The 17,857-nt window shown below is 39.2% G+C and overlaps 6 protein-coding genes across 6 annotated transcripts; 4 read left to right on the top strand and 2 right to left on the bottom strand.

Annotated features, from left to right (window-relative positions):
* Positions 1-1,165: 1,165 nt before the first annotated feature.
* On the bottom strand, positions 1,166-2,313 carry BDB00DRAFT_807151 (uncharacterized protein). The gene is made up of 3 exons (XM_053122315.1): positions 2,291-2,313; positions 1,760-2,233; positions 1,166-1,657 (listed from the first exon to the last, which is right to left on the bottom strand). Exons 2-3 carry the CDS (start codon positions 1,871-1,873, stop codon positions 1,550-1,552), a joined length of 222 nt encoding a protein of 73 aa, XP_052983058.1. The 5' UTR covers positions 1,874-2,233; positions 2,291-2,313; the 3' UTR covers positions 1,166-1,549.
* BDB00DRAFT_757796 (P-loop containing nucleoside triphosphate hydrolase protein) lies at positions 2,240-4,227 on the bottom strand (the record flags this gene model as incomplete). Its single annotated transcript, XM_053119011.1, has 2 exons — positions 2,240-3,185; positions 3,308-4,227. The coding sequence occupies 2 exons, from the start codon at positions 4,225-4,227 to the stop codon at positions 2,240-2,242; spliced, it is 1,866 nt and encodes a 621-aa protein (XP_052983057.1).
* A 2,503-nt stretch (positions 4,228-6,730) lies between these two features.
* Positions 6,731-8,785, top strand: BDB00DRAFT_73127 (peptidase M24, structural domain-containing protein). The gene is made up of 4 exons (XM_053118319.1): positions 6,731-6,976; positions 7,111-8,229; positions 8,318-8,338; positions 8,431-8,785. The coding sequence occupies exons 1-4, from the start codon at positions 6,881-6,883 to the stop codon at positions 8,614-8,616; spliced, it is 1,422 nt and encodes a 473-aa protein (XP_052983056.1). The 5' UTR covers positions 6,731-6,880; the 3' UTR covers positions 8,617-8,785.
* Positions 8,786-9,003: 218 nt separating this feature from the next.
* On the top strand, positions 9,004-9,534 carry BDB00DRAFT_757603 (uncharacterized protein; the record flags this gene model as incomplete). Its single annotated transcript, XM_053119000.1, has 1 exon — positions 9,004-9,534. One exon carries the CDS (start codon positions 9,004-9,006, stop codon positions 9,532-9,534), a length of 531 nt encoding a protein of 176 aa, XP_052983055.1.
* Positions 9,535-9,656: 122 nt separating this feature from the next.
* BDB00DRAFT_73129 (uncharacterized protein) lies at positions 9,657-10,206 on the top strand. Its single transcript, XM_053118320.1, has one exon. The coding sequence runs from the start codon at positions 9,779-9,781 to the stop codon at positions 10,169-10,171; it is 393 nt and encodes a 130-aa protein (XP_052983054.1). The 5' UTR covers positions 9,657-9,778; the 3' UTR covers positions 10,172-10,206.
* Positions 10,207-15,835: 5,629 nt separating this feature from the next.
* BDB00DRAFT_869014 (uncharacterized protein) lies at positions 15,836-16,942 on the top strand (the record flags this gene model as incomplete). The annotated part of the gene is made up of 4 exons (XM_053126542.1): positions 15,836-15,919; positions 16,062-16,180; positions 16,511-16,773; positions 16,872-16,942. The coding sequence occupies 4 exons, from the start codon at positions 15,836-15,838 to the stop codon at positions 16,940-16,942; spliced, it is 537 nt and encodes a 178-aa protein (XP_052983053.1).
* Positions 16,943-17,857: the final 915 nt, after the last annotated feature.

Raw genomic sequence — 17,857 nt, 5'->3', positions numbered from 1 at the left:
TGAAGTATATGTAATAACCGTCAAAGAATCTGCTGATATAATATCCACGAGATGTGTGATTGTAGGGCCCATCATTATGTTCCACGGTTGCAGTGTGTCGTCGTTCATTGATTACAGAGAAAAGTAAAGATATATATGCTAGGTCATCATTATGATATGAATGCCTCAATAAGAAATGCCTAATTTGAGCCAGCGATAGTGATACAAACAAGGAATCGGGATCGGCAGTTTGCCTGCTTGATGCATTAATGGGGTTTTAATACCGGATGATGGATCATCAACATCGTCATCTGTCTTTACTTTATCGTCATGCTAATACATAATATTCTTGTATTATATTTAGTAATAAACATAATTCACAACAACGAGAGGCATTAATGCCTGGTTTTTCACACTTTTATCAAATTACCTCCCATTTTCTCAGGTTTATTTATATTTTACGTCAATCACGGGTCATTATCTCAGCCATGGTCATACAGAAAATATCACACCCCTTCATGTTCAATTGTTTGTTACCCTTCAATGTCTCATCAATAGTAGATAAAGCAAACGGATTATTTGAGTACACATGTATGTAGCATGATCATCATTATCATGGTGATGATGATTACAAACATAGACAAATTATTAGTGAAATTTTGCTTCCTACAACACCCGAAGAAAAAGCACATGGCAGATGTCTGTGCCATGTGCTACTCTTATACTATGTATCAGACCGCCTTTCCTGCTGCTCGTTTTTTATTCTATTATAGAGTCCCTCACAAATAGAATTGAAGGAATCTTTTGTATATGGCGAGTGTCAGTGTGCAAAGGAAAAAAGCATAAAATACTCACTTACCTAGAGTGCACACGAATACATAATACTGATGCTCGAAGCGTAGTGTCCAATTGTATACATGTGCGCTTTTAATGTTTGAGGCAAAGTTAGTTGTAGCTACGATTTCATTGACGCGATAGTAGTGGTTTTGAATCAACAATATCATCCGTAAATAAAGCATACTGTAGTGTATATAAACACACTATGATCATCTTGATCAACAATATGTACATTAAGTACAGTACTGTATGATCCGGATACTATCATACATAATGCAATCATCGGTATCTCTTTCCCTCTTCTTCTGATCGTTCTCCGATTGAGTAGTAAATATTATAATCCCATATATCTGTGTGATTGATGCTTCATTAATTATTTATTTCCATACGAAAAATAACGTATGCTATATGTACACATGACATGTTGAATATCAAAGAAAAGTTATTAAGGCATTACAGGTAGTTGGAGAAGGTAGTAGGAACATAGGGATGTATTATACAAAGAGGTGTATATTATTTACAATGCTGGTCGGGTTCAGTTTGTTGTGTCCGTAGTAGTGCCAGCCAGAGCCTCATACTGTCTCGCATACTTTGCAACAATTTGTCTGAATTTGCTTCCATATCGGTCATACTTTTCTTCGGTCATGCTTCTTACGTTCATGAAGTCCGTGATCTTTGTTGGTAATCTTTCGGCCTAGAACATTGGAAGAATATTGGTCATTGATATATGTGGCTAGAGAGGAAGAGGAAAAAAAAGAAAAGAGATACAAACAAAGATCTTGAGATCGGTATCTGAGAAAATCGTGGTTGCCGGTTGTTCTATGCCTTGGTGAGCAGCGATCTAAAGAAAAAGGTAGAGAAAGAGGGAGAGAGTGAGTGAGTGAGTGAATAAACAAACAATTAGTTCCTTTTTCAGCTTCTCATTGTGTGATCCCTTTCTTACCCTTTTGCGCTCCTCCTGCATCTCTTGAAAGCAGGCCATTACAATTTGTTTTCGACGAGGATCATCCGTTTCAGGTTTGCGATTGACTTGCTTGTTTCTGGAAGAAGAGGACATGCTGTTGCCACGGGATGAAGCATCTGGCTTTTGTAGTCGATCACTACCATTATAACTATAGCCGGATAATGATGATGCAGTCGGGTGTGTCGTGGTCGACCTTGCGGAAGCACTTGGTGTATAAGGGGATGACGATGATCCACTTGTGTTTCTACTAGTAGAAGCACTCTAAACGTATTGTGTGTGTGTTTAAAGGTCTATGAACTAGTATATAATAAGAAAGAAGAAATAACTCTTCTTATCTTGCACTTACTCTAACACTACTACTTGCAGGCCGGGGAACATCCAGTGTGACTCTCAGACTACCATCAAAAACTTTCAATGATTTGTTTGTTCTCTATACATATTAACGAAATTGTTCTTGTATTAGCTAAGCTTTCTCCTCTTCACCCAAGGGTACGTTGTTACAAACGTTACCTCAACAAATGCCGTTGTAAACCCTGCCAGATTGGTTTCAGTACGCTCTTTAAGTATACCACTTAACAACATATGCTTCAATAATCGATCGACGTCAGTTTTGGTCACCGTTTTAAGCGCGCCAAAGCCATCAATCTCGTGGTATCCACGGTCAATGTAGCGTTTTGACTTCGAGCCACGTAGAATGTCGATCAGTTGTATCAGAGTCACCTTTTCCTCTTCTAATACTTCCAATAATGTAAGTGCCGTTCCGGCTTCTTTGGTATAATCTATGGTCTCGATCGTTGTGTCTTTGTTGACATGGCAATTGTCACATGTGCCGCGACACAGACGAGGATCAAACACCTCACCGAAATAGCCAAGCAGCTGTTTACGACGACAATCCGACTTGTTCTCGCAAAATCGCACCATTTTGTTGAGGTTTTCGATCAATCGTTGTTTTTGTTGCCAGCTACCCTCGCCCTTGTCAATCAGGACTCGATGCAGGCGCGTATCCGCAAAAGAGTAATAAAGTCGACAGACAGCCAACAATCCGTCTCGTCCCGCACGACCCGACTCTTGATAATAGCCCTCAACAGATGAAGGGAGCGAGTGATGGATCACGAAGCGGACGTCCGGCTTGTCGATGCCCATACCAAACGCAATCGTTGCCACAATTACTTGAACGCGTCCTTCTTGCCATGCTCTTTGGACATCCGTCCGTTCGTTTGGGTCCAATGCGGCGTGATAATGCGTGGCACTAATGCTAAAGTCGTTCCGCAACACATCGGCAACGTCTTCACATTGTTTTCGAGAGATACAGTAGATGATTCCTGATTTGTTAGGGTATTGTCGAATAAACCGGTCCATGTCGCTGTATAGATTGCTTCTGGATCCCTTGGCAACCACCTCATATCTAGTAAGAGAATTACGCTATTTAGTAAAAAAAAGTGTGTGTGTGTGTGTGTGCCATCCTCTTCGAGGAAAATAGCAAAGCCCACACCATCGAGAAAAAAAATCAAAAGGCAGAGCACTTACTGGATATTTTCACGGTTAAAGCTTTGCTTTAACACTTTACAACCATCAATATGCAAGTTATGTATCACATCCTTTTGCACCATTTCATTTGCCGTCGCCGTGAGTGCCATGATGGGTACGTTCGGATACGAGATCTTGAGATCGCCAAGCATTTTGTAATCAGGACGGAAATCATGACCCCATTGGGATACGCAGTGCGCTTCATCAATAACGAATCGTGCAATCATGTTGCGTCTGTTTAAATTATCCATTGCATTCCGAAAGGCGGGTGATTTTTGAATCATTTCTGGCGTCACATACAAGAGACACGTCTGGAAAGTCAAGCTTTTGAGCTCGCGATAAATATCCTGACGCTGAGACACTGTAGTTTGGCCGTTGAGCAAGTAGCTTGGCACACCCTTTTTCACAAGTGCATCGACTTGGTCGCTCATTAGTGATAGGAGGGGCGAAACAACAATGGAGAGACCTTTGCGTTTGTGGTTTCGGACAACGGCGGGGAGTTGATAACATAGGGATTTGCCGCCGCCTGTGGGCATCAGTACAAAGACGTTGTCCCCGTTCAGTGTTGTGTTGATCGCTTCTAGTTGGTTGGTGCGGAATTGCTTGAGTTTAAAGACTTGTCGCATAGCCTTGGTCACATCTTTGGACCATGGGTAGCCTTCAGCGATGGGCTTTGGCGGCGAAGCATTGCGGGTGGATGAGGATGAAGACGCAGTCGGATTAATGTTGTTGTTGTTGAAAGCAGTTGCGGATGATGGTTTAGGTGTGGGTGGAGGATTTGGAGGTGATGCGCTAGCATCGAAATAACGTGAACGAACGACGGGGGTGGTGTGTTTTTTGCTGGTTTCGACGTTCGATACGGAGGATTTGGCACTGGTTTGGAATATGTCGTCATCATCGTCATCAACAATGTCATCCATATCATCCAGGATAATGGCATCGCCAAAGTTATCTCTTGTAGTAGTAGTAGTAGTAGTAGGGCCGTGTTTGGTTCTACTGTTGCTAGGAGACTCGGATTTGGATCGTTCGAGTGTAATTGCAAGCTCTAGTTCTTCTTTCTGACGTTTGAGCTCCTCTCTATCCAAAGTATAAAGTAAGTTTTATCAGTATTGGTTTTTTCCCCTTCTTTTACTAATCCATAGAAAGCTTCAGCTTACATTTCCTTTTTGATTTGGTTCCTTTTGCTTTGATCCACCCGGTCATCCAGCAAAATAGTGACGAATTTAGAGTTCATTACATTTTCCTGCTGCATGAGACTTTTGAGTTGTTTTTCCATCTCAGGGAGCGATGCTGATGGTGCTGACGGCGCTTGTGCTGACATTGTTGTTGTTGATGGTGTCGTAGTCTGGGCGCGCATAGTATAATCCGTCTCGACTTCTTCCATCATCCGCGTGATATCGTCATCCATCATCAAATCCGAGAATTCCATGTCTTCTTCTTCGCGAAGTAAATTGTTTTCGAGGGCCGTTGGATCCATCTACACAAAGCACATCATTTTTTTTAAATTACAATTCCCCGTTTGTGCCCGTCTAAATAAACAAATTACATACGCCATCAAAGAAATCATCATCCAGTCCAAAGTCGTCGTCAAGTTTTGCTGCCGTTGTGGTTGCAGCGTTATCTGTCCATCCATAGGGCGTTTGTTGTTGTCTCTGCTGACGATTATTGTTTTGCACTGCTGTAGTTGAAGATGATAAAGGCGACGGAAAATCAGAATGTGTGGAGGTGGTGTATGTGTCTTTTCTTGCTGCGGACGATGTGGATTGTGCTGCTGATTTTGGTCGTTTGAGGCTGAGACGGCCATGAGAAGTAGCACCGCCATTTCTTCTCGGTGACGCTGTCAAGTCGATTATATCGTCATCATTATCGTCGTGATCGTCATTATTATATATAGTATTGCTTCTGTTATTATTAGTGGTAGTAGTTGTAGGTTCCCCTACTCGCTGTCGTTTGCGTGGTAAGCTATTCCCAGTTGACGATGGTGTTGCTAAAGTTGCTGGAAACGATCGTATTGCAGCCGTGGTTATAACAATGCCAACAAAAAAAAATTCAGTTGTCGTTTAGGTTACAGCACAGTGTGAAAAACGAGAAGAGATGCACGAACTGAATTAATTGAGCACGTACCTATCGTACTGTAAGAAGCATTTTGACCATTGGCTCCTGCTTTATCATTTGGATGGAGGGTATAACTGGGGTCGTACGGTCGACGAATATTTGGACGGTAAGCATGTTGAAATCGAGCCAGGTGCTCAGAGTAATTTGTTTTCATTACGGTTCTGAACTGGCAAATGCGGGTGTGTGTGTGTGCCTGAATGGAAGTAAAAGGCGCCAAAAGTACGCAAAAAAAAAAGAAGGGACGCGTTCGCGGGGGGAAAACGCGAAACGCGGTTTTTTTTTACTCGTTCGGCGTTCGGATTAAGATAGAAATAAAGGACGCGTTGTGCCACCTATTTTTTTAGGCAGCTTGTTTCAGAATCGTGTTTGCTCGCATAATTTTTAAAAATGAGCAGTAACACATGTACCATTGATTACTATGACAACAAGCCGGTATAAAACATGTTTGAGCTTTTTCTAGAACTGCCACTGATGTGTTAACCTTTTTGTTGCAAATTGCAATCGTGTGTCGGTCCCTGCTGCTACATGTACACACATTGTTGTACTGACATGTATTGATCATTATTGGCAATGTAATAAGCTATTATATTAAAACTTTATTCTGTTTGTTGTTCTTTACATCAATGTTTGATAAATCTGGCGTTTTTTAAGCTTAAAAGACAAGGGACAATAACATACACAGACCTACATCATTTCGCATGGCGGTGATTATTGACGGTTTTACTGGAACATTTGATTGTTGGTTTCGTTGATGAAGTTTTTTAAACCATCTACAATTACGATAATAGGAGCCAGATCTTAGTAAACCTACTAGCCAGTAGTCATTGTTAAAAAGATGTGACTCGTGCCAGAAACACTTATTGTTGAAGGTATAATCAGCGCCCCAAAGCAAATAAACAAAATAGTTTATGACTCTTCTTCTTCTCGAAGCGCCAAGTCTTATGAGTAGATTTCCAGGGTACATACGTAGATAGCGGGTATGTGATTTCGGTGTTTGTCGTCAAGTACATAGCATCCAGATAGCGAAGATTTGATGGTTCAGCATCTACTGATCGTTGGAATGGCGTGTATGGTAATACTTTATAGCGCACATCAATCACCGTCATGCATGATTTTCGATTATCGACTACATGACCCATAAGCAGAAAATCGTATGCTTGACAGTACAACCGGTTTCATAGAGTATGTACATCTGCACATAGTGCGCTACTGTCTATATCTATTAAGGCATGCATAATGTGCCAGCTGGTGGAATGGATAAACTAGTATCTTTTTTTTGACGAAACATTTTGCATCGTGAGAATAGTCCGGATAGTTCCGCTTTGTTGGTGTCACGGTCTACAGGTGACCGATCTATTATTTTTCTTCACGTCTTTTATATTTCTTCTCTCACTTTTCTGCTTTTTTCTGTGCTTTTTATCGATCCGTACTTACACACTTCTCTCACGGAAAAATACAATGGCATCGCAAGAGGAAATCACTCCCCTTGTTGGACAGCATCAGCAGTATGCCAGCCAAAACCGCCATTGGGGCAAGGTGAAGAAAAAGACAATGGTGAGAGGACAATTACTTGAATGACCAGGAATCACTTCCGGGAGACTCTCCCTCTCTTTAAAAAGTGTTTTCTTCCGCAACTGCTACTCCTTTTTAGCAAGAAGATAACAATAATTTTATCCATGAATATTTAGTTGATGCGTTCGATGTTGGCACTGTCGTTACTATTTGCTTTAGCCGGCGGCGTATGGGCTTTACAACACTTGTTCCATCAAAGTCCCATCACCAAGAAACCCTTGCCGGACTTTTCTTCATTACGCGGCTATTGTGCGCACACACAAGCGATCCAACCCAATGAATATATCAAGCGTCAAAAGAAACTCGCCGCAACATTACCTGAATCATCGGCCTACGTGATGGAAGGGGGACCGACCATGCTGTACTACACAAACATTGCATGGGGACTCAGCGAACGGCCATTCTTGGTCGTGCTTGTTGCAGATGCTTCACAACCGGGAGGCATCAAAACAACCGTGGTAACACCCATGTTTGAAGCAACGCGCGCTGTTGAAGCTGTCAAGGACGCCAACTTGCCTGATGAAATCCAGCCCGATATCGTTGAATGGATCGAACATGGATCGCCTTACACAGTGACGGCCGATCAAGTGCTTGCCAATATCTCAACAGTCTTTGTGGAGCCGACAACTCGCTTATTCATCTTTGATGGACTTTCTCAGGTATTGGAGAACGGCGTGAACGGACAAGGAAAAGGGGTTCAGGTCGCGTCCCGGGCATTGCAAACCTTAAGAATGGTCAAGTCACCTGCTGAACTTAATATTCTGCGCTGCGTCAATCATGCCACGGAGGAAGCCATCAGACAGGTCCGCCCTCATGTCAATGTGGGCATGACCGAAAGTGATATTGCCACCTTGATGACACGTGCACTTACGACAGCTGGATTGACCAATACGTGGGTGCTTGCTCTGGTCGACGAAAATGCTGCTTTCCCTCACGGCGAACCGGGCACTACGAAAAAAGTTGGCAAGGATTCAACGGTGCTTATCGATACCGGAGGCGAGTTGTTGGGTTATCAGTCGGATACGACCCGCACGTTCTTCCTAGGTAATCGAGAGGATCACAACCAGACGATTGTGGATGCTTGGTACCTTGTGAAACGTGCCCAAAAAAACGTCCTCGATCTCGGTCATGCTGGATCTTCTTGTGCTGAAATCGATTTGAGTGCTCGACGTATCATTACTACCGCTGGCTACGGTCGTTATTTCACTCATCGTCTTGGACACGGCTTGGGAATGGTATGTTTAAAAAAAAGATATCTTAGCACATAAAGAAAAGTACGGCTGTTTTGTACTAACTTGGCGAACAATTGATATGCGAATATAGGAAATGCATGAGGAACCCTATGTAAGTTCTGCTTTAGCTCTAAGCTGTTTTGGGAAATTGATCTGCTGAAAGCAAATACTGATGTACGTGAGAACAAAAATGTGTAAATGTAGATGAACCAAGGCAACACGGATCAGGCTCTGGAAGTGGGAATGACGTTTAGCGTGGAACCGGGTATCTACGTGCCCCGTGAATTCGGTATCCGGTTGGAGGATATTGTGGTCGTGAACGAAGAGGGTCAATTAGAAGTATTGACATCTGGCCTCGCCGATAATCCATGGACACTCAGAGATGAATAAATGTCGCTTCTTATACCTTCTTACTGTAAATTGGTAATGGCAGCTTATTATTGTACAGTGTTGTTTATGAGGAGCAATTTGATCCAATAGAGAGGCTGTCATTGCTTCTTTGACAGAAACTCTTGGTCTCATTGATACATGACTGTCCTGCATTGTTTGTGTTTTAACATAGTACACAAACAAAAATTGGAAGCAACGAAAATTCACCGAGATTGATGCACATTCGCTTTATTGATTCTATCAGTACGATAAATGCCAATTTTCCTTGATTCACAGACGATTCAAACATTACACAGAATCATCTTCTTCTTTCTCTCGCGCGCGATGCTGTTCCATTTATTCTTATCTTTGTTCGTCTACATCTCTTCTTGCCATATGCAAACAACCATGGCCGAGCTCGCATCGGTCCGCTGGCCCGAAAAATACTTGCCTGGACTAACCGACAATTTTGCATCCAATGAAATTGTCGTACAGGGATTGACAGACCAAGACGTCTGGCCACTGATCACGGATACTTCGAAATGGGCTGAGTATTATGACAATGTGGGCAATATCACTTTCCCTGATGGTGACAACGGTCCGCACCTACGAGCAAACATGAATTTCAAGTTTGGCACGTTTGGATTCCCGTCTATAGACGCACGCGTGATCGATTTTCAACCGCCTACCGAAAACAGAGGTGGAAGCAGTGATGTGGGCCGTATCTCTTGGACCGCCAAACAATTGCCAGAGCTGGATGTCATGCATGCTTGGCTCTTTGAGAACTTGCCTCAAGATCGTGTTCGTATTCTGACGCAGGAGTCACAGCTCGGTTCAGCTGCTGTCAAGTTGGCAAAACAAAAGCCGAATCCCATGATCAATGGTCATCAAGATTGGCTGGAAGGATTGAGGGACTATGCTTTACAGAAGAAGGAATAATAAAACTTCTGTTGTGCAATGTGGAATCGCTATACGAAAAGATCACTTGGTGGCTTTCTTTCCCCATATTTCTTGTTCTTCTACATACATCGCAAGAAGCTTATGTAATAAACTCCAGGGTCCTTCCTATAAAATATGCAGCAGCATAAGCTGGGTCTATTTCGTCGACTAATAACTGAAGTCAAGCACTACCAGCGAGCACTTGCAGGGAATAGACTTGCATCATGCTTACAACTGCCCTGGAATGCTGCTTAGTACTCATTCTGCAGCGTTCAGTCGACCGCTGGAATCTAATCCCAATAATGTAGGTGTCCAGCGCACGCCGCGACAGCTCCTCTACATTGGTTACTTACTCATTTTACTGACAATATTCACAGCCGCTGCTCCTCTGCTTTGCGCATTACTCACACTTCTTCTCGGCTTCAGCTCTTCACTTTCCCTTTTCCATTCCTTTTATTCCCTGCCCTCCAGAATCGATATCCTCCTGTTCCCCTTCACTTGCTTCTGTTGCTTCTTTCTCTCCTGCTGCTTGTGCACTACCGTACTCTCAACATTTCCTCCACATCACACTCCTCTATCTTTGTTGAAAAAGAGTTTCCCCTCGTTGGAAAAAGACCCTCTGCTCACCTACTCTTGAAACAATGTGTAGGACATTGTGTGGACACTTTTAGCCCAATTATCCTTAAGTAGCAACGAGACCATGTTTGCTACTTACGACCGTTTTCCAGTAATGCAATGGCGTCTTCAAGATCTTTAAAGACCCACGCTATATAAAACGAAAATATTTTTATACCAGATGACACAACTACGTCTATAGCGGAAGACTATAATGTATCGCCAAATAACATGCTGACATTTGGTTCCTTCTTGTCAAAACTTCTACTTTCGTCGAAAGGAGTTAATAATGGAGGACGTATAGCAAACGCAGGTGTGATAGAGAACTGGTAAAGGGAAGATAAACAGCATCCATCGAGGACGACGACGATCGAAGGACACGTAATCGATGGCGGGAAACAAGGTTGAACAACACATCATCAATCAGTGTATAATGCTACAATACGGGCTGGTATTGTCGGCAGCAAACTTGAGGTATAATAATCCATGGTGCTACTATTAGTAAAAAGTAGGTCGCTGCGCGTCAACATGCAGAGCCATTGCAGTGTCAGTGGCCAAAGTTCTTCTCAGCGCATGGTGGGAGTATGCAGTGAAAATGGTATGTAAAATCAAATTCATACAGAAAATTAAATGCGTCGACAATAAAGATATCAAGGAAGCAGCCTTATGTCTACGTACAAAATATTTATGTACAGTAACATTTGTCAATGAATTCAGACACGGCTAAATGATATGCGATAAAAAATATTGTTTTGTCCTGTAAAAATCTGTAGGAAAGGTCGTGCAGGCCACTCAATTGTCCCAACCAAGATTTGTGTCATAAAAATGAGCAGGCTATAGAGGCGCGATAACTGAGAGATTGCAAAATACGAATGTCTTCTATAAAGAAAAGAAGGATCGATGACTTTTGGACCAAAGGCAGATGTAACTTCCGAAGAATTCATTTGAAATTGTCTGTATATGTTGTCCTCTCTCTTCTATGGACATTTTTTAGAGGTATTTTTCTAGTGAAATGACATTGATGACATCTATAATTAGACATTTTGGCTCTACATGTTGCTAAGCATATGGCAGGGCGACCTTTTATGATCACTCTGCATGAATAGCAGTTTCGTTGGCTAACAACATATTATCGTCGCCGCTCGAAAATGCCTCCTCGAATCCAAGTTGTAAAAGAGTTAGGGCAAGTTGAGAACACTATTGTTCTCTCATAGTCGTGACAGGTTATTTAAACATTAACAAAATATGGGCGTAAGAAAAAGCACATGATCGAATGGGTAATAAAATTTTTTGCTTTTGATTTCGCGTTTGCCTTCGTTCTTCTTGATTTCTTTCTACTGCATACTTTGGCGACCTTTGACTTCATTACTCAAGCTAGAAGACAACCATGAACAACGCTCAACCTGCTTCAAGCACAAACCCCTTTGCCTCTGGTAAGTAAAGAGTAGTGGAGTCAGTGGAGCGCATTCATGTTATTTCTTTGCAAATGTTTCGCATAAATTCTTTCCACATGCCCTTGGCGTCCTGCTATTAGTTGTCTAGCTGTTAGTTGTTTATTGATTTTGTTATAGTTAATAAGCCTGTCCTAACCGGTATAGCCATTAATGGCCGATATAATTTTAATCAGAATCATTACTATCTTCATCTTCACTTCCATTTTCATCTGTATATATCTGACTATATTCAATGATTAACTTCTGCATTTGCTCTTGACACATTTGCATAATATCATCCCTATTTATTTCTTTTGCTTTTATTAAATCAATATAATATCTAAAGTATGAATTAAAGAACCTTTTATACTTATATTTTTCCTTTTTAAGTTTTAAAATAAGTTCTTCAATAAAATTACAATTATAAGTATCACTTAATTTATCCATACAGGGCTTACATGCAATCATACACATATATTCACCCTCACCTGATTCACATTCATCGTTATCGGAATCACCCTGTGAGGCATCTGCACCAGAGGTGTTTTCTAACATTGCATCAGAAATATGAGGAATTGAGGATTGCTGAGAATTTGATTTTTCAGCATATGTTTCTTTTATTTGGGTATTTGAAATAGGAGGAATTTCAATTTGCTGAGAATTTAAAATTTTCAGCAACTATTTCTTTTGGAGGTAATGTATCGGGATCTTCATAGTTTTTCTCATATTTATGTAATTTTTCCTTTAGTTTTACATTCTCCTTTAATGTTTTCTCTTTACTTTTTTTAACAGAAATAATATCTCTTTCATTATTCGCTTCAACTTAAATTATTTTTAGATGGCTCTTTTTGTTCTCTTTACTTTTTTTAACAGAAATAATATCTCTTTCATTATTCGCTTTACTTAAATTATTTTTAGATGACTCTTTTTGTTTTTTTGATGCTTTACGTTTTATTAATAATTTATTCTTTTTAATATTATAATTTATATCATATTTTTCATAAATCGTTTTTTCAGCAAATTCTTGGATGTTTATATTATTATTATTTAAAAATATACTTAATTTATTTGTATCAAGGACAATTTTGTCATTGTTGAATGTGATTGTGTTGTTCATGTTTAATATTATGAGGTGTTATTTTTATATAAGAAAAAAAATTCAGTTTTTATATTTTCAAAATTTTTAAATGTACATATGCATGCCAAGACATACATACATAATTTAATTTTATAAAAGTTATTTTAGTTACACCAACTTATTATGGCTATTCATCCAATTAGTACCAGTAAACCAGAGCATAATCATTATAACCTCGACCGGTCCCGCTTACTCATTCGTCATTGCATTTTGACTGCGGATGTCATGATTCTAGCGAGCTCTTTCACTGCAAGTTGGCAAGCAATAAAGCTGGTCTTGGAAAATAAAACTACAAATGAGAACGAGCAACAAGAGCAAAAGCTTCAATAGTTAAAGCTCTTGGTACATCAGAAAGAAGAAGAGCTTCATCAGCTCAAACTTGAGGATCGTGCGTTCAAGAAACCAGTTCGCCGCATCCGTCGCCCAGAAGCCACTACCACTAGTGTTACCACTGCTTTTCCCGTTGCTCAATAGCAACAACAACAACAACAACAAAATTAACAGCCCGCGGTTGATGACCATGAATTCAAGAAGCCAGTGGGTCGCAAAGGAGCCTAAGTCACCAACATCGGTCCTTGTGCGGCTTCCACTGAAACTGAATCTGTAATTCAAGATTCTCTTGGAACTGAACCTGTAATTCAAGAGAATGATGTTTCTTTAACTAATATTAAGGAAGCATCATTAGAATCAGGATTTAGAACTTGGTATGATAATAATGTAGAAAGATCTAATAATTCCTCTACTCGATTAGGAAAGAAAGATACCACTTCAGATAAGACTCTGTTTGGAATTTACTTGCAATATTGTAAAGATCAAAATATTAATGTATATAAATTTAGTGATTTTACTCATAATTTATTTAAGTCCTGAAGTTATACAAAGATCTTACACACGAAGAGATTAGAATGGGTAGAAGCCCTGCTATTACTAATCTAAAATAAAAAAAATAGTATAGCTTATACTATTCTAATAATTTAAAATAAATCTATGGCATCTTTTAGGCCTTATACAAATTGATTATGTTATTTATTTATTTATCTTTATTGTTCGAGAATTTGAAAAAGTATCAACCAACTTCAAATTCTGAAACTATTGTTAATCCTATTTTCTCTGTATTCGAGGATAACTTTAGCAATTTCTTTTTTTAAGAGATATTTCTCAATCAGCTGTATTTAATTCATTTATTGATGATTTTAATCCATTTTCTATTGAATTACCTTCAATTCAATTACCAAGTATTCAATTTCCTAAGTCTGAATATCCTGAGATTAAATTACTAGATAATACACTAAGTAGTAATGGTATTTTTGAATCAACTATGTAAGAATAAAGTTAGTAATATTGATTGGAGTTCAATCCCACAGATTCTTTCAGAAATTGAAGAATGGAATCATTACTTGAATGTTATTTATGTTTCAGGATCTTTAATGATTACTGGTTTCATTTTGTATAAGACTTATACAACTTGTCTGCAATTTATATTTATGCATATGCTAGAACTCCTTATGATTATCTTAATAGATGGATTGATTCACGGGTAGAAGGATCTAATTCAAGTATTGAATGGATTAATTCTACTACAACTAGTGTTTATTCTTCTATCACTGCTCCATTTAGCTCTAGTATTGAATGGAATAACAATACTACTAGTATTATTAATAATACAGTAAGTACTTCATTATTAAAGAATGAGTTAATTAATTCAGGTATTGATGGATTTAATTCATTAGTAGAATGGTATGATTCATTTTAAGATTCAGATGATGATTTAGAATCTGATTCTGAATCTGAGGATTCAATTATTAATATTGAACCAGAATTGAATACTAATTCAAGAGCAAGTTTCCTTAGATTCGCTCAATATTATATGGCTAGGGTTAGACCTGATATTAATATTAAAAATATTAGTATTCTTAATTTATTAACTTATTTTATGAATAGAGATAGAGATAGTGATTTTGATCGAATTAGATATTCATCAATGAGGATTGAAGATAATTCATCTCTTCCAATTTCAGAATCATTCGGTGTAAGAATCTATAGAACTATTAGAAATTTAAGATTAAAGTATAATTTTCTAACTTATCTCAGAGTTAATAATATTGATCTAAATAATGATAATATTAGTAACACTAATATTGATGAAATGATTATTTCTAATTCAAATATTGGAGGAATCATTTCTTCTGATTCATTTAATCCATGAGAAGAATTTAATAGATTATCTTCTCAAACATTAGAGAATTTAATTCAAGAAGAACCAATTGATGATTCAATTAGGTTATTTCAAAATATCAATATTTTAACTATGGATCCTCTTACAAGAGATGCTACTAGTTTTACACATGTAGATATTAATTACTGTTTACAAAATCATATTGTTAATTTCCAGAATTTAAGGATTGAACCTGAATTAGGAATTATTGGTAATATCAGATTATATATGAACCATATCAATAATGAGTCTTCTCTTAGATACTACATTCATAGGCTAATGAATGAATACTTTAATTACCTAGAAAACAATTGGATTATTAGAGAATCGTCTAGAGGAGTAGATTTTAGATTAAGAGATGACTATGTATTAAACTATATTGATCATTTATCTAATAATCTATCTAATAACGAATTTGGTAATAATGATTTATCAGTTCCTCTAAGAACAATAGAATTTATGGATGGAGTAATTACTCCATTAGATTCTATTGTTTCAGTCACTTCTACAGATTTAATTATTACAGTATTACAATTTTAGCAAATACTCTTCCCCTACCCCCCGGCTTATCAGGTCGGGGGTTAGTTTATTTTATTAAATCAATAATCACAGGACTTCATCTACAGCAACAAAACAACAAAGCAACAACAGCAGCAGCATCAGCAGCAAAAACGCCCTATCTCGACAGCTCATATCGGATGAAACGCTACAATCTATTTTACCAACCGTCTTCGAAGTCAAGGATGAATCGATTTATGCCAGACAATGCTCATTTGAAGAGAAACCGATTGTCATACATCCAAAAGGCGGTCCTCGCGCACAGCCATCATCATGTTACGCCCACATATATATGACTCATATCCGCAATGAGCGCCAAGACATCGATTCACCGGCATTCCTATGACCTACGAGCTTGCATTGAAGAACGGTGCACAAACATTTAAAAACTCCACTTACACTCATGCAACAACAACAATCGCAACGGTAATAACAAGAATAGCAGCAGAAACCAGCTTATATTGGCCAACCGACTCTACCTTCTCTTCTATAATCATTGAGGATTGGCTCATTGATTCCCAACACAACAACAATAATAATCTGTGGAGATGGTCGGTTTGTGGTACAGCCATTGACGATTGGAAAGTACGACCTTATCAACGACCATACTTCAAGAACAATAGCCTCGTTTCGACACTTTGGAGCTGCCATTCCTCGAGACATATCGCTCGAACTGTTATTTCAGCCGTGATTCAACACTACACCGACTAATACCGTAACACACAAGCCCGCAGATCCAATGTGCAAAGGTTACTATCGGTAATAAGCCAAGGAGTTTGACATATCTTTGAGATTTAGTTCTTTAGGATCAACTAACGTAAGTGTCCTGTTGTATCGCTAAATCATTGATATTTTTCCCAGTTGACACGATAATTAACCGATTGATTGATGATCGTATATAGCCCAACTGATCTATTTCAAACTAATTTGCTATCGCAACGATTATGTCTTTTCTGTCTGTAAGTTATATGAGCCACAACAAAGTATACAAACACTCTATTACGTGGCTAATCACAGGCAACAAAGCCAGGACTCCCAAGTATTGACACCTGTTCTTGCTACTGCATTTGTGACACGTACAAGCAGAATCATGAACAACAACAACAACAACAACAGAAACGGCATTCAAAACAACATAAAAAGCTGCTCAATCTCCAACTCAATAGCATCAGCGAGCATCAACAGTATCATCTTGGCATTACGATTGATGCTATCACTCGCTCCTCCACTTCGATTGTATTTCTTGCAGGCAGGCACCAAATCCAACAGTGTGAACAGACGTACATGATGTATGACATCTACGATGAATGCCAAAAAAAACATGCGTTTAGCCCACCATCTATCAACTTTACCGCTGTCTCAATAATGCCAATAACAGCCAACCAGCAGCATAAACGGATCATTGGTGGTTTTGACCAAGCCAAACTTACCAATGACTCCTTGCAATGATAGATACGCCTGAAGGCCTAGCTACTGGTACTGTGTTGTCTGAGCAGATATCATGACAGGTGCTTCACTACAAACTAAACCGGAGTAAATCTTGATGGCATTCTTGACTACATCAAGTGGTGATCCAGACTTCCAGTTGCTATTTAAGCATGAAGAGAGTGCAGTCGAAATTAACTACTGGCCAACACCCCAGAGACTTACGGTAATGATACTTTTCAGGTTGTTTTTGAAGTGTGTGCCAACATTCCCGATATAGTGCTTTTGTCTTTGTGTACATTTCTAACGACGCTATGGACTTTAATAGCTTTACCGTCTTCTGTTCTACTTGCCTTTGGGTTGGGGCTAACATTACTGTAGTCTCAACCAAGCTAATCATTCACACTGGTGACAATCTGGCAAGTATCAATCTGTAGAGCGCGTTGTCGGTTATCCACAAGCAAGATAACGCATATGCTTTCGTTAATGTCTCCGGTAGCTTTAATTGAACCCGATCAGTAAGAACAGCAGCCCTACCAGGCTAAAAAAATTGTAATATCATCAGTAGCTTATATAGAGACAGTAAGTTGTAGAGACAGTAAGTTGTAGAGACAGTAAGTTGTAAATAAAAGTACGTTCCAGCTATTTTAAATGTGATTGTCAAATAAAGATGTTCCGTTAGCTTACGTGAGCGTGTCTGTGGTTCGTTATCTGATTTGTATGGTTGGTAGTACATATTCGATTTAAGTAGTAGATCTGTAGTGTAACAGACACAGGCTTGTATTTGTAGACTTCTGCCATCGCTTGCGCGGCAGTTTTATTGAAACATACGCAAAGCCTAGTATTTCTATAGCATAAATTTGTGATACGATACTACAATGTTGCTGCCTGCAAAAGGATACGAAGTGGGCTCGATACTTGTGCTGATGCAAGCGGTAG

This window comes from Zychaea mexicana (genome assembly GCF_025766255.1).
Source record: "Zychaea mexicana strain RSA 1403 chromosome Unknown BDB00scaffold_12, whole genome shotgun sequence".
In the NCBI taxonomy this organism is placed as follows: domain Eukaryota; kingdom Fungi; phylum Mucoromycota; class Mucoromycetes; order Mucorales; family Lichtheimiaceae; genus Zychaea; species Zychaea mexicana.
The sequence above is the reverse complement of the archived record's forward strand: the minus strand, read 5'-3'. Positions and strand labels throughout refer to the sequence as shown.

Bases quoted from the DNA above. Each gene is read 5' to 3' on its own strand.
- BDB00DRAFT_807151 (XM_053122315.1), bottom strand. From the start codon at position 1,873: ATGTCCTCTTCTTCCAGAAACAAGCAAGTCAATCGCAAACCTGAAACG. The intron at 1,658-1,759 runs GTAAGAAAGGGA...CTTTTTCTTTAG, and splicing joins TGCAGGAGGAGCGCAAAAGG to ATCGCTGCTCACCAAGGCAT.
- BDB00DRAFT_73127 (XM_053118319.1), top strand. From the start codon at position 6,881: ATGGCATCGCAAGAGGAAATCACTCCCCTTGTTGGACAGCATCAGCAG. The intron at 8,230-8,317 runs GTATGTTTAAAA...ATGCGAATATAG, and splicing joins TTGGACACGGCTTGGGAATG to GAAATGCATGAGGAACCCTA. The intron at 8,339-8,430 runs GTAAGTTCTGCT...GTGTAAATGTAG, and splicing joins AAATGCATGAGGAACCCTAT to ATGAACCAAGGCAACACGGA.
- BDB00DRAFT_73129 (XM_053118320.1), top strand. From the start codon at position 9,779: ATGCTGCTTAGTACTCATTCTGCAGCGTTCAGTCGACCGCTGGAATCT.